General features: G+C 50.5%; 1 protein-coding gene across 1 annotated transcript; it reads right to left on the bottom strand.

Moving 5' to 3' along the window:
• Positions 1–651: 651 nt before the first annotated feature.
• On the bottom strand, positions 652–13555 carry LOC8028730 (zinc finger protein Noc). Its single transcript, XM_029994012.4, is given in 6 exon segments — positions 652–4219; positions 4222–4309; positions 4311–4440; positions 4442–4658; positions 4661–4793; positions 13445–13555. Coding segments are annotated over 6 exon segments (1443 nt in total). The 5' UTR covers positions 13505–13555; the 3' UTR covers positions 652–3404.
• Positions 13556–15110: the final 1555 nt, after the last annotated feature.

Raw genomic sequence — 15110 nt, 5'->3', positions numbered from 1 at the left:
GAAATTGTCAATGAGGGCGAATATGGTAATGGGAAAACTGTTCCATCTCACGAAAGTATGTTTAGGCACCTACAAGGTGGCCGACAATTCGATATTTCTGAGGAACACTGCCAACGCCTTCGTACCCTTCATGAATTCGTCAGCAGTGTCCCAGGCACCAAGCACATCCAAGGAGTAGAAGGCTCGCGAGTACATCGCCATTATTGCAAGTATGGTCTTTTGCTTTGCGTTTGTAGATATATCAAAAGAGTGTTTTCAAACATCGCCGTGGTTTCAACCAAACTTAAAACTTACCACATATTCGTTATTCTTTTTATTTATTTTAGTAAAAACGCTACTTCTTAAAGCGTTTTTCAAGATATTTTTTTGTTTGGTTTCGTAATGAGCTTCTTCAACCTTATAATGCTAGCTCTGACTGTCTAGGGCACCTTGATATCCCTGCTGAGCAGAAGCTAGCACTAGTGTCACTGCAATGTATCATGAATTGCATTCCTAATCTTTCATTCCAAAATTTGCTTCTTGATCTCAGCGATGGCAGCGAAGCATGCTTGCATCCAGGGTAAAATGTTTACGCCAGTGTAGTACGCGACTCAAGGCATCGTGATAGCCCACTTTTCAATCAACGCAAGAAACACCCAGACACAGGAGGCATAGTTTTCATCAATGTCATATATTTACGGGATCATCAGCATCGAGGAATATTTACAAAACACAACGAAAAAAAGAAAAGGGAAATCCCGGGCACTGCTCAAATATATTATTGTACACGACTCGGTCATGCAGAAAAAAAGAAAAAAAAAAAGAAAAAACTTTCAAAACACTTATCACTAAAAATACAAACAAAATAATCTTCTGTACAGAATGTATATTACAATCAAGCACGCTGCCACACATCCCGCATTTCATCCTCACGCATCCTCCCAAAAAAACACAAAAACACAGAAAAAAAAAAATCGCGATTTTGGCAATACACTTCGGGCACTCTGACTTAGTATTTCACAGCGCTAAAAGCCCAACGAAATAATCGGCGCTGTATATACGTCTCGAAGACAACGCCGGCGAACGTACTGTAGTGCTTGCGCATGAGTGCTGCGACAGCGTGACTGCCATCGTCCAGTAGCCTATTCCGCGCAGCAGGAAAGAAAGTAATCTCTAGTGATGAAAGAATAGTGGTTCGGATGGAACGGCCGCAGTGTCGCCCCTCGCTTCTGCACTTTTCAAAGAGCTAGTTGGAGTTGGCTTTAGCTTGCACTGTGAAGGCTACGGGTGACGCAGCAGTATTCGATTCGAAACACCGTTCCAACATCCCTAGACTATTCTTCTAAAAAACTCAGCATAAGGAAGATAATCAAGAAATGAGCTTAGGGGCATCACGCCGTTTCCCTTGCCAAGAGCCACACGAGCTCGAAGCGTTGTTTTCACAAAGAGCTAAGCGGCACCGGTTCCCGCTTAGAGAACGCATCGGCATCGGAACAAGGAAACACACAAGCAGCCCGGGTGTGCATCATCGAACGGACCGCCGCGTGCTGCCCCGCTGCAGGGCCAGCTTCATCATTCAAAGATAGCCATCCCTGCGGAGGACGAGCGAATCCCCTGCAGCGCGGCTGGGGGTCGTAAAATGCAGCGGAGCGAATATTTATAAATCGCTCTCTCCCCATAATCTCCGATTCGGATCACGCGAAGGGAGAGAGAGAGAAAGACCCGTATATGGTAATCTGGCGTCCAAGAAAACGCTACATTTGAGATTAGCAAGGCAAACCCGTCGCGATGCTGCGGCACGATTCATCAGCCTGATCGATGGGACAATCAGGCAGATGCCTCTTCTATTTTCTTCGCTTTTACCTCCGGGTGAAAAATGTGCGAGCCAAATGCGTTTTCGATCCTCCCTTTCTGTGATTTTATTTAATATATCTCCTTTTCTGTTTTGACTACCTTGCTCTGGTTGTTCGATCAGCTTGCACACGCCACTGTGAACGTATGGAAGGTGGGGATGGACAATAAGTGGAAAAGAAAAACTAGCCGGTACAAATTTTTCTTTAAAAATCTTATTTTTTTCTCCTATCGATGCATCCTCCTCTTCCCCCCCCCCCCCCCCCCCCTTCCCCCCCAAGCGTGAAATATGTAGCTATAGACTTTGACAGTTTGAGGAAAGCAGAGTGTGCCTTATGACTTTCACGCTACCTGCGTTCCTTAAGCTGTCAGTTACCATAGAAGTTGCCTAGAAGACTGGTCTCGCGTTTCTTTAATCCGCCAGTTACGTGAAGCCCCCACACGAAATGGAAATCGGGGTGCCTCAAGATATCACGCATATAAAAAAATGCTGCTACTTCTAAACTGTCAACACCGTCAACAATGTCAACAAAACTCCCCTAACCAAAAAAAAAAATCTGCTAGTGAAAATGAAGAAAGATACGAAAAGCAAGTACGAACGGAAAAAAGTAGTCAACAGCGCGAGAAACGGTGCCCGAAATTAAATTATACAAAAAAAAAAAAAAAAGGAAACATCCAACACAAAACGTGCCTCGATCCAAGACATGTGACCACGTCCCCCGACATGTCCTCGGCGTGCTTGCACATGAGCAACATGGTGTGAGTTGGTTTTGTCCCTTGAGCGTGCCTTCGACCCCCCCCACGTGACATCGTGCAAATTAGATCACGGACCGTTACGATTGCAGTGTCACTCTCAAAGTAAGACGAGGCACATGGATAGGCACAAGCAGGAGTTGATGAGATCTCTTTCGGGGAGGAAAAAGGTGCGTTCGCTCTGCCCTTCTTACGTTTTACGGTCGTGAATGTCGTGTCATCCTTACAGTATTCTAGTCGACCTCCGTAAACATGTATTAAAAACAGAACGAGGCTTTTGGATAATCGGACGAATTAAGCGGAACAACGAAACAGATCCGAGAGCCGCTTTCGAACAAGACCTGGATACCTTCGATTTGCACCGGCAGAGCACTGTGCCAATATGATTTTTTCTTTCTAACAAAGCATTATGACATGTTTAATATTTAATACATTGTCTACGTGCTGAAAGAAGAAGAAAAAGCACACACGGAGGCCACTGCGTATTGCTTGCATATGTATCCGGCACACATAACTCTCAACGGTTGCCCATTCACGCAAACTGCGTAGTGCTCTCTCTCTCTACAAAAACACACCGAAACTCGAAAACGAAAGACGAGCCGTGCTGACAACGCGCGCACGAGCGACCCAGAAGTCGTTCGCTGACAAGTTCGTGAAACTACAGCAGGGACAGGGAAAGCGGGCCGACGCGAGCCGCCGCAGTAACACACAGTGCACGCACGCGGAGAGCAAGTGTTCGCAGTCTCGTACCTTTGTCACAACAGAGAAGAAAACAACACGTCCAGAGTGGCACCACATCGGGCTTCGAGGGCGACGGGCGCTCACGGGTGCACAGGAGGTCCTAGCCGCTGTCCGTACAGGCTGTACGGCGAGTAGTACATGCCGAGGGATGGGTGAGGTAGCGGGGCGAACGGGGTGCCCGGGAAACCCGGGATCGGCGCCTTGTACGGGTGGTACCGCGCAGACAACGAGCTCACAGGGCTCAAACTCGTCGGATACGTCCTCCGCAGTCCCGCGGGCGTGGTGAGCGACGGCGCAGTGCTGTAGTGCAGATGACACGCCGCCGCACTAAGACTGGGCGATGGCACTGTGAGGCTGGGCGAGAGCAGGGGCAGGGAGCTAGAGTCCGTCACCGACAGGTTGGTGTGAGTCCGTAGGTGCTGGAGCAGTTCCTCGGACGTGGAGAACCGCTTTCCGCAGTAGGTGTCGCCCACCATCCAGCTGCAGACGTTGGGCCTGGCGAGCATCGAGTGGGCGCCGGGGTACAGCTGGGACGCCAGGCTGACCGGCACCGAGCCCAGGCCGGGGACGAGGCCGGGGTTGAGGCCCAGTCCGGGCGGCGCCCCTAGCCGGTCGTGCGAACACTGCGTGCAGCCGCTGGGGCAGACACCCAGCTGCGCGCTCTGCATGCTCATCTGGCAATTGGTGCAGAACGGGTCGCGACACACGGGTACCAGCGTGGTGCCGCCGCTGGCCGTCTTGATGCGTGCGTAGCCCACGTACGGGGAGAGCGGGGAGCCCACGGGGTAACTGCCAAGCTTGAGCGCCGCGGACGCCTGGTTCGCGATGCTCTGCGAGAACGAGTGCGCCGCGCCGACGCCGTCCACGGGGAGGTGTCCCATCAGCGGGGAACAGCGGCCAAGGGGTTGATGGCCTTTGTAGGCGGCGCGCTCAGCGACGTCAGATGAGACAGGGTTTCCTTGGACACGTCTCTGGCGAGGTCCAGGGCCCATGGCCGCGGCGCCGCCGTAGCCAAGCCCACTGAGCGTGTTGTGCGACGAAGGCGTCGACGACGACGTCGTCGTGGCCGTCACGGAAGACGACGAGGCGTCAGACTTGGAGTTTCCGTTTTCAGATGCCGTTAGGCGAGGCCTTGCCGCTGGAGCCGACCGAAGATGCCGCCGGAGAAGAACTGGCGATCCTCGACGCCGCCGGAGAGCCTGACTTGGACGAGGGAGACCTCTTGCCCCCTCCGATGTCGCCATTAGAGGAGTCCTCCTTCTTCGCCGACTCGTAGGGCTTGAAGGACGGCTTATCGTCCAGCTGGCTCGATGAGACGTCGAAGAAGACAGTGAGGACCTGTTCTTGTTCTTCTCCTGGTCCTTGGGCTTTTCCAGCGGCGGGATGATGGGCTTGATGTTGGGGTTGTCTGCGCCGATGTTGCTGCATGTCTGAGCCAGCAGGGCCAGCGGGCTCTTCTTGGCGTCCAACTGCACGAGACAAAATAATCTCGATTGAGTGCATATGAACAGATTATTGTACGTCGCATGATAATCGTCTAAGCGCGTATTATCTTGTAAGCCACAAGTAAATCAATTCGCGTTAACCAGGTCCAAATTACGAAGAAAGCCACCGAATTGCGAACTATTTGAAAACATGTTCAATGTCTTCCTGACACATAATGTATAGAACTGTCACAGCTCGCTCTTCTGTTCCATTTACATTGATTGACGCAGGTTTAACAAACAGCGTCCTTTTGTTCGCACGTGCATTATGTAACGGCGTCTGGCTGATCGGCGTCTGACACGCCGGGTGATTGCACAGCTAGCGGCAGCAATACCCGTTTCTTGCATCGCCTCCTTTCACGCGGGGACGTTTACTGGCCTGATCCCGTCGCGGGGATCGGCGTCGTATAGTCCATTCACGCAAGGAGACGCGTCTCGGTTACAACGCGGACGTTCGGCCTCGTGTTTTCTCATTCCCGAGAAAACCGTTATAGATTACTTCGGCGCGAGCATCGCGCGGAAAAACTGACAGCCTGATCCATCACTGACAGCGAACAACGAGCATTTCCTCTCGGGCGAATGTATAGAGAACACGCGTCGGCGTTGTGCAACCCAAGCAATTTCGTGTTTAACGTCGAAACACACCGCCCCCGTTGGATCGCCACGTCAAAAGACCGGCGGGGAGGTATCCTTCAAGAACCAATCTACGCGGGCCCCCCAGCGAAGTTTACGCCAGTCAGCGGCGGCGAAGATTTTTTGGCGATCACTCGTGGAGCCCTGGCTCCCGCTGTAAAGCAAACACTCCGTCACCGGCGTCGCCCTGTTCATTTTCTAATCGTGTCGTGATAAATCACCTCCTGAATATGTGCCATTCGCAAGAATTTACGCGCGCGGAAAGGTTGGCTGCAGATAAATAGTTGCTGTTGGCAGGCATATACCCTTGCATGAGCGTTCGGAAGGTTTCCTCCGATCAAGGTAGCATACCATGCTATTTGATCAAGACACACTCAATAGTCCTGGATACAATATGTATGGGGTGTATCCCAGACATCTCTGTTGGCGTACAAAACCCGCACAATCGCTCCCGGCCCTCCTTTAACGGTTCATTAGAATCTCGTATGTATAAAGAGACTACATTTTAGAACAATAAATTCGGTGATCACGTCGGCTCCACATCATAAGTCATTCCGACGTAATTTCTATTAAGGCATATAAACTGCCGATGCCTTCCTGCTAGCCCTACATATCGCGTATAGTTACTGATCCCTTAAAAGAAATGCAAGACGTGGTTTATTATGTTGTGGACCTTGCGTCGTGATCTGTTCTTTGGTGTCCTTTTTCATCGGCGAACTCTGCAATATGATTGGCTAAGAAGCAACGGTAAGCTGCTCCGGACTGACCGTGCCCAGCGGCGTATCTGAACCTGTCACCGACTACAAGACCAGCGCGAAGCTTTTGAAATAACGAAGGAGATTTCATTTTTCGGAGCGCCTGAAAAGCCACAAAGCGGGCAAGTCATTGTTCTGTACCACGGAAGAAAGAATTTGTCTAGGTAAAATAAGACGGCAAATAAGTCACTCTTGACACGACAAACGTTCCTTGCAAAGCGGAGACTTTCAACGAATCTGTTGCAACTCGAGGCATGTACTTACCACGGCAAGAGGCGTGGATTTCAACGTTCATCTTTGTTTAACCTTATACACGAAGAAGCGACGGCGACTCATAAAAACAGCTGGCTCCAATTGTGCATGAGCTGCCAGCGCGAAAGCGCTCACGCTTCAGGCGAAACCAGGCGAAACGCGCGGTTAAAAGTGAGACACAAATATATTTCCATAGGTCACGTCCCAGACTGACAAAAGGAACACATCTCGAGCGTAACATTCGTCCAACGACTTTGGCGTTAGTCGCCAACATCCGGTTACCTCGCCAAGCAGAGACGGACCGGATGCCTTTTCCCTCTCATTGTACACATATCTGCGCTCAACTGAGTCGAGAGAATAGAACGTACACGAGAAAGAAAGAAAAAAAAAGGGGGGGGGGGGGGGGGCGGGGGAAACGTTGCCTGTTTACCCTTGAACACACGGTGTTTTCTTGTTTGCAGCTCCGCCGGACGGAGCTTTCTTTCTGACATCATTAATGATGTCCTGGTTTATTATTATGTTAGCTACAGCGCGGGGGGGGGGGGGGGGGGGGGGGGATATACTCGACATTGTGCGTGCGACACAGAGCGTGGCAGCCTGCCCCCAGCGTATACCTCGGAAAAAACGCTCTTTTACAGCGGACGGAAAATGTTCCGTTCGCATCAGACCGTGTGTTGCGAGGATACGATGACGCGACATATACGCATTCTGTCTTTACGACTACTACACGTTGGATGGGATACCTGACCCGGTATGCTTGTGTATTCTTCGAAAACCTCAAAGAGAAGCTCACAGATACCTGGCAACGCGAAGATCCAGGTCTGTCAAGTTCGGAACAACGCCGCGCATCCGAGTTTTGGCCTTTATCTTTATTGATCACGTTATCGCGTTGTGAACGACACCCAATGTATTGAAGAACGGAAATCAGAGGCAAGAACGACACCCTGTGTTTTTACAGCAAGCTCGACGCGTTGAGTTATGCGACACGGGCGGTATTGGGCTGAACGCGTTTTTTACTAGAACGCGGCACTAAATTTTCACGAAAATATAGAAATAAAATGCTTTCAGTATAGTTTTGACTTCAGACGTTGCGACGCCGCCGCAGACAATAACGACGCCCTTCAGACACGAGAGAATTGTGTACCTGCACGTGCCGAGCACTAAATTTAATTGACCTTCACGCCTTCTCGCGCATTCGAATACGTGCCAAAGCCCCTGTTCCACGGATTTCTCAGTTATACGTCGCTCATTGAAAGGTGTTAATGTGCAACATCATACTTGCACGCGACCCACACCGGAAAGCGCCACGCTTCTGCTGCGTCGAAACAACCTTTCCTTACACCGTATTTTAGACGGTCATTTTCTAAGCTGACGCGGAAAAATATCGTCTAACCGCAAAGCAGATAGAAAGTACCGAGTAGGACGAGTTGGTTTAGCATTCTTGAGGCGATAGTTTGACAGACACTTTACCTCTTGAGGCGGACGAAAATTGCGTGCCTTAGCAGCAAAATCGTAAAGGCGGGAGCTTCAACGACTGATCAAACAAATGCTCGCCAGAAAGTGGTGCGAGAGAAGGATCGTCAGGTTGCCAAAGAAGCTGCGCTATCAACGTTGCAATTTCTGCAATCCTTGCCCGCTATCACGTTCGCCCATATCCCCCTCGAAACTGCCTACTTCGGCGTCCGGGCACTAGAGTTCTGTGACGTCACGAATGAGAATAAGGGCACGTCTGCGTCGTGCGTATAGACATTTTGCGAGTATGGCCTCTGGGCGCTGCCATCTTGCTGCTGGTGTAGGTAGGTCGTCTGATAGTCAATCATATATTGCTGAGACGTACCCACGGTTTTTAGACTAGCGCCCAAATAAGGCGTTTTTCATCCACGTTGGCCAGACTAGCTCTCGAAGCGCGGCTGCATGCAGAAGGTGATTATTGGAAGGGTCTATAGACTTTCCAATAATCGCCTTCTGCGTGCTGTCATCTTTGTCTGCTAGGCTGTGGAATGCGCTCTGATCATGCGCAGAAGCTCTCTTCTGGAAAATATCAGACGCCGGGCATGCGTCCGCAGCTCCATGGCGCTGCGTATGTCTTACTCGTAAACGCGGTTTTCGGTTCACTTTTCAACCGGTCCCCGACGAGAAAAATACAAGACTACACACAACGAGGCAAAGCGCGTTCTGGGTGGGCACGCGGGGATGTCCCGTCGTTAATCTTGCCGTACTGCCCCCCCCCCCCCCCCCTCCCCCAGAAGATCCGCGTCGCTAATTCCCGCTGCTGCAAGCGGTAGGGAGAGCAGATGCGACTGGGCGGTCGTCGTCAGAGCAGGCGGGAAGAATCGAGCGCGGGCAATTTATTCAAAGCGAGTCGGCGGCCGCGAACTGGCACGCGGAGAAGAAGGGGACAGCAGCGAGGCCCGATCAATTTGGCCCGACGCCCCCGAACCGCTTAATCGCTCGCCGCGCATGGGAGCGACGGCACGAAGCGCTCGGAGTCGCCGCCGCCCTGGCTGCGTGGGAACACAGCGCTCTTCTTGCATGCCGGGCGCCACGAGTCTAGCCGTTCTCGAAAAAATGTTCCACAAGCCGAGACTCATCACGGTAAAACGAGCTACACCGACTTAACAGGAATATCAATCTAATCTGACGCTTCGTTGACCATACAGGAGCTATCGTCGTCAGTGATGTTAGGAAAGAGGAGACGGGACAACGCCAACCACGGTCGTCTTCCCGAAGTGTACGCGGACCTCCGTAAATGGCACTACAGTTGTCGTGCCTTCCCATTCCTGCCACTTCGGCATCACTAATGACGTTTTCTGTATCGGTGACGAAGGGTTAGATTTAATCGTTATCTTAGCTAAGTCGGTGCAGTTTCTTTTATCAAGCCGTTCCTGGCAGGTAAGGGGCTCTCAACTTTGAGACTGTTAGTCAGACGGATATGACGTGGTTCGAATCCCGTCGCTTTTTTTCCTTTTCTTTTTTTCGCACGACAACGTTTGTTAGTAAACCTTTTTTGGCAAGTAGACTCTGTCATCTTTGGGGCTGTTCACAACAACGTTCTCTTTTCTTCTTAGTCGGACAGATATACCATGTGTTTGGCGACTTTTTAGTGTACTTCAAGCCAAACGCTTCTTAGCGTACTGGTGCGGCCAGGAGTCTGCCGTCAAGCCGTTTTTTGGCGAGTACTCTCTCACCTTTGGGTCTGCCCATTTATCAACGAGCACGACGGATCCGCCGCAAGTGCACGTATTTTTTTGTCGAGCGGATATGGCGTGGTTCTGGTCGCATACAGTCATTCCCCAACACCTTTTTAGCGTCGAAGGTTCTGGCGGAGTTTGCTCTTGCCCCTGGGAACCGCTTACAACGACGGTCACGCTTGACGAGCGTGCTATACGACCGTTAAAAGCAGTCGGACACGGCTGAAAAACGTCGCCTGCCGTAAAACACGATGGTGTGGACGTCCCCTTTTACCAGCATAGGTTTAGGCTGCGTTCATGTGTCTTTCTCTCTACCGAAACAGTTTTGTCTTTTCAAAAATTGTCCGAACTGTTTTTGGTGATTCCCTAGAGTTTCTTGGTGCCGATCCAATAAAGTGTCCAACGGAGGTTCTCAGTGGAGTATGAACACATTATAGACTGAGTGAAGTATTTGCAATTTGCGGTTCGTTTCTCGACAGTTTTAAGCCATGGTACTTGGTTGTAAACCCTGACTCCGAATCTCGAGGAAGGAAAAAAAGAAAGAGCCGACCACGAGGACGCACATCGCCGCTCGAAGCTTTCCTGCGTGCTGTGAGCCAACGCGTGAAAACTGTATCCCGGCGTCAGTTCGAAGTGTACCTACTGCGCGACTCACATGAAGTGGGAAGAGATAAATGTGCCGAAGCTCACAAAATGCGTCGACGTATTCCCGTCCCCGGCCTGCCCAGCAATTCCTCGATGAACAAAAGGAAAAGAGTTGAATATTGACGCACAGCATGCAATGATGCCACAGGGCTTGCCAACGCGGCTGTCGCATTGTCGGCAGACAAGGATGCATCACATCCATTTTACGAGGAAATGATCTTCGCGTAACGCTCCCTCCGGGAAGTTTTCGTAACCGTTACTTGATGCGTCGTGTAGGCGTGCTAAAAGTTCTAAAAAGCCAGAAGAGCTCAACGACCGCGACTGAACCGATGTCGACATCACGTAATAATCCGTCTCTACATCGATTAGCCCAGGAGCGACGTTAGCTTCAAGAGCTTGCGTCCGAACTAGCAATGGACGTGCGTCTCGAGCGACGAGAACAATGGGAAGACGCTGTCTCAGATATCGCTGGAGTTTAAGGGTTGCTCGTATCCGTTTCACGTCCTTGCGTTGGCCGATCTCGATGAGCGAATGCGTGTAATAAAGAGGAATCTAGAAGTGACTGCCCTGTCGTGTCATACTTGTGACCGCGTGTTTAAAAATTTTGAACCACATTCAATGAAACCAGGCGCCTCCAAACGTTTCGGCTAAGGGGCCGGATTCAGGATTTGTCGCAGCCTCGAGTGCCGAAAAATAAATAAACAAATATAAACAGCGAAAAACGTTAAAAAAAAAAGAACACGATTACATTATAAAAATAAAAGTGCCCCATAAATTAAAAAAATGCATATTTACGGTACCTTTTATACTATTTATTTTTCCATTGCCCATTTGGTATAATCACGACATGTAACAATATTTTTGACACACAAAAGACACAAGGTATAAATCAAGGCGCATATCAACTATGCCATATTCCCAAATGGCAGCAAACTACTGAGATGGGTAGAATTCACGATACATATACGTGACAGTTACAACACAGGAAACTAAGCACAATAAAAACGTAAAGCGCAGGCATTTGAACGCAGTTAAACTGACATAAAACAGAGGGCTACAAATGACGACGGTGGCGCCTGGCAATGTGTAATAAGGATGACACAAAACTATCAGTGGTATAGCAATGAGAACGAATACGATTTGTTTGGTGCGCGTCGCGACGCAGTTTCTTTGCGTCCGCTCATTTTTGCGCCGGTGGGAAGATCCGCAGGCAGGTCGGAAAGTTATCGCGGGTCGGGGTTTGGAGACTCCTAAATTAAGCTAGTGAACGGTATCGAAGAAGACGAGTTACAGAGGCCGATAAAGCTATTTGCGCAAAAGCAAACGCAGGAAAAATCACCGAGTTGCAAACGATCCTCCAAATAAGCTTGAGCAGTCCCGCGTTTATCCACAGTACACATTCACGAAGGTAGCTGCGACAAGTCACGGCGAGGTTGTTGGGTATCGAAGTCGCGTTCACGGGTGCGTCAAATAGACATCTGGCCATTTTCTTCCAAACGCTTTTGTTCCTGAGCTTGTGGAAAGCGCGTGTCTCGGCACCACCTCTTGGCACTGATAGCGCTACACAACGGCATTTTGCTATCGGATATTGCTTTTTCCAGAGCGCGTGCAGTGGACATCGGGTACGACAAAAATTCCAACGAGGTTGGGTCTGCGACGCGTGATTATAATTTTGCAAAATACGGGCAGTATCAGAGCCTTACATCATACTTCCGCGTCAGCAAGGTGTAAGGTTGAAGCGGATCATCCAGGAGCTAGGGAGCGCGGCTCTCGCACCGCTTCGCACGCAGCGAAAGCAGGTTCGGTTCCCGTGGTCGGCGGGGGATCTTTTTCGAGGTTTTGACAACATCGACAACGGACGCCCTCCGGGTTTTAACAACTACAACATCAACAACGGACGTCATTTTCAATGGTGGAGCCCATCCTATTGTAGTAAAACTAGAAGTTGTCAACGTTTCTGTGCGTTCGTTCAGTGTAGATGGCGTCTCTAGGTCGTTACACCGCCTTCGCATGCTCACAAAATAGGTATTTCCGGGGGAGAAAGCAAGAGCGATAAAAAACAACACCGTTTCGCTCGAATGTTAACGTCTTGATCCCCAAAGTGTTATGACGTTGAGCCTCATAACAGGAACACGCAGGAGCCTATGTCTCAGTGGAACACAATATTACTGGATTGCCAGTGAAAAAGATACAAACAGTGTAACATATATAACTACGCAAGTTACGTTTTTCTTTTTTTTTTTTTTCAATTTTAGAATCAAGCAGTTGGACAAGAAATTGCAATGCATCACTCGCTGACGGTTACATTGACCACTCACTAGCCAACGTGCTGCTTTGGAACGTGGAAGTCATGCAAAGCCAACGCTAAAGGCAACAACTAAAAAAAGAAAGAAAAAAAAAGAGAGGCAGACTAAAACTGGAGCCAACTAGGTTTGAAAACAGCTTGACAGAGCTGCAGATCTCGGCGCAAAATTCATGTCGCACGGTAGATAAATCATAAAAACGAACTGGGACACGACATCCGGAAAACGAAAGTCATAACACCTGGCATTACTACATTATAAAACGTCGCTGACGTGTCAACACGAGATCCACCAATCCACGCGAATTGAAAGGCCTAGCACCGACACCACACGAGCAGCGGCAGCTGGAAACGAACCCCCACGCCGCTAGTGCCGACCCGCATCGATAGATGGCGACACGGGATGGAGGTGCAAATTCTTTGTATTTTTCTGCGCCCATGGCATTCCATTCGATGCAGAGCGTCTGCTTCTCGAAATACGGAGCGCCTCGCAAGACGTTCGCCTTTAGTCTGCACTTCAACAACGTGGTGTTAGACCGGCGCATAATGTCCTTGACAGGTGATTATTTCGGTTACTATACCACCTTCAAAACCAGAATGGCGCGAACACTGCGATTTAGTTCGCGTACTTCTAAGTCCTTATAAAACAGACGGTCGTCTTTTGTGCGTTTAAGTGCGAAGAGCGGGTCCCGTGAACCAGTTCTTACGTCGGTAAAGGAAGCCAGTAACTTCGACATCGGATTGAGAAGGATGTCAGACCGATAAGCAAACTAACCTTCATGTCGCGCAGGCACGCTTACGTACCGTTAGTCGATACTACCCGAGTTTTCGAGAGCACGAATCGTAATTGACACTTACCGTCGTTGGCAGCGGAGAGAGAAACTCGGGCCTCAGGTACTGATTACTTGAGGTGAGCATGGTGATAGGTCCACCACAGCGGCGGACGAAACCGGAGCCGCGCGCGCGCACAACTCAAATCGACGACGATCTTGTGACGGGTAATCCTGGCACAAAACAATTCTCTGTGGCACCGAAACTCCGGTAATCCAGCCTCCGCGGAGGCTCGCAGAACAAACGAAAAATATCACACACACCGAAAAGCGCAAGCTGTTCGTTGGGGAAGCCGGAAAAACAACGGAGAATGCGACGACGAACTGAAGGCAATGCCGCAGCGCGGATCACAGAGAACCTCTCACAAGCGTGGCTCGACGCGCTCTGCGAGCAACTCGTCGGGGATCGCGGACCTCCAGAGCGCGTCACGTGCTGTTGGAGGAGGGGAGCGCCCCAACATCCGGTGAAATGGGCGGAGCGTGGCGCGTGACGTCACGCCCATCAATTTCCGGTTCCTTCTCTCCCCCCGAAGCGCTCCGCGGTCGCGGCGGCCAATGGAAGCCCGGCCGAGCTAATGATCTGGCGTGGGGCCAGCTGTCAACTTTTACAACGCTATCCATCAGCCCGTTGTCAGAGCTGCCAATCAGGCATGATTTATGTCAGCTTTTGTTGTCAGAGCCGGGGCGGTCTTCCTTTGGGCCGCTTGGGTGGACGGCCGTCGGTGGGGGAAAGGCTAGCCGGCGTTGAGCCAGCCTGCCTGCCGACTCGTCGAGGCGAGCTCGCTCTCGATCGGCGAGACTCGGCGCTCCTCCGGTGCGTCGTTCGCTCCTTCTTTTGCGGATGAATGCGTGGAAGGGAGAAGGAGGCCTCGACGGCTCGCATGGGGCATCCTCTTCGGTCACGCTAATCTTTCGGAATCGCATCATTTCGCGCCGCGCTCGAGAAAGGAGCAGACGAGACTGTCATGGCCGACGATCGAGTGGTGGGGGCACAAACGCGAAACAAACGCAGGGATGGGCGTCCACGGTCCCACCGCACTTCACCGTTGACGATGAAAAGGGAAGCGACTGGTACTTTCTCGCCGGACTGGCTCTTACCGGCATTTTTCAAAAGGAGGACCACCGAAGGAGAAGGATTGTCGTAGATGTCTCGCACTCATTTGAACTCTGCCCCCTTCCTTTTGTGTCTAATCCCCCTTTCTGAACCTTTTTTTTTTTAATTTTTAATTTTTTTAATGATGAAAGTCCCTTTTTTTTTCTGTCACGCTTTTGGGGACGGCAACGTTTTTGTGGTTTTGCCTTGTGGTTTTGGGGAAGGGAGGGGGGGGGGGAAGGGGGACGGCGCCAAAGCGGATTTCATTTTTGCATTTGTCTGGTCTCGGTGGGAGGGTTCAGAGACGCGCGAAATCTCCGATGATGACAGACCGCCGGCCTGGTGGGCTTCGTTTGGGGTTGTTTAGGCCTAATCGCTGGAGCTTAACGGAGTTCCGGATTATCGCCAGACATGGCCGAGAAAGGCTGTCGTGGTTAGAGAATGTGTATTTTGTATGCGTATTTTTGTTACGTTTTTGTTTCGCACCCTTTCTATTCGTCATAATCAGGGCAAGGAAGACCACGATGATATTAATTACACATCAACTCAAAACTAAAACATGTATGTTAAAAAAAGTCAGCTAGCACGGAATTTTCCGCTT

Source organism: Ixodes scapularis, unplaced genomic scaffold, assembly GCF_016920785.2.
Source record: "Ixodes scapularis isolate PalLabHiFi unplaced genomic scaffold, ASM1692078v2 PGA_scaffold3__209_contigs__length_174095766, whole genome shotgun sequence".
NCBI classification, from domain to species: domain Eukaryota; kingdom Metazoa; phylum Arthropoda; class Arachnida; order Ixodida; family Ixodidae; genus Ixodes; species Ixodes scapularis.
This window is presented reverse-complemented; position numbering and strand designations above follow the sequence as displayed.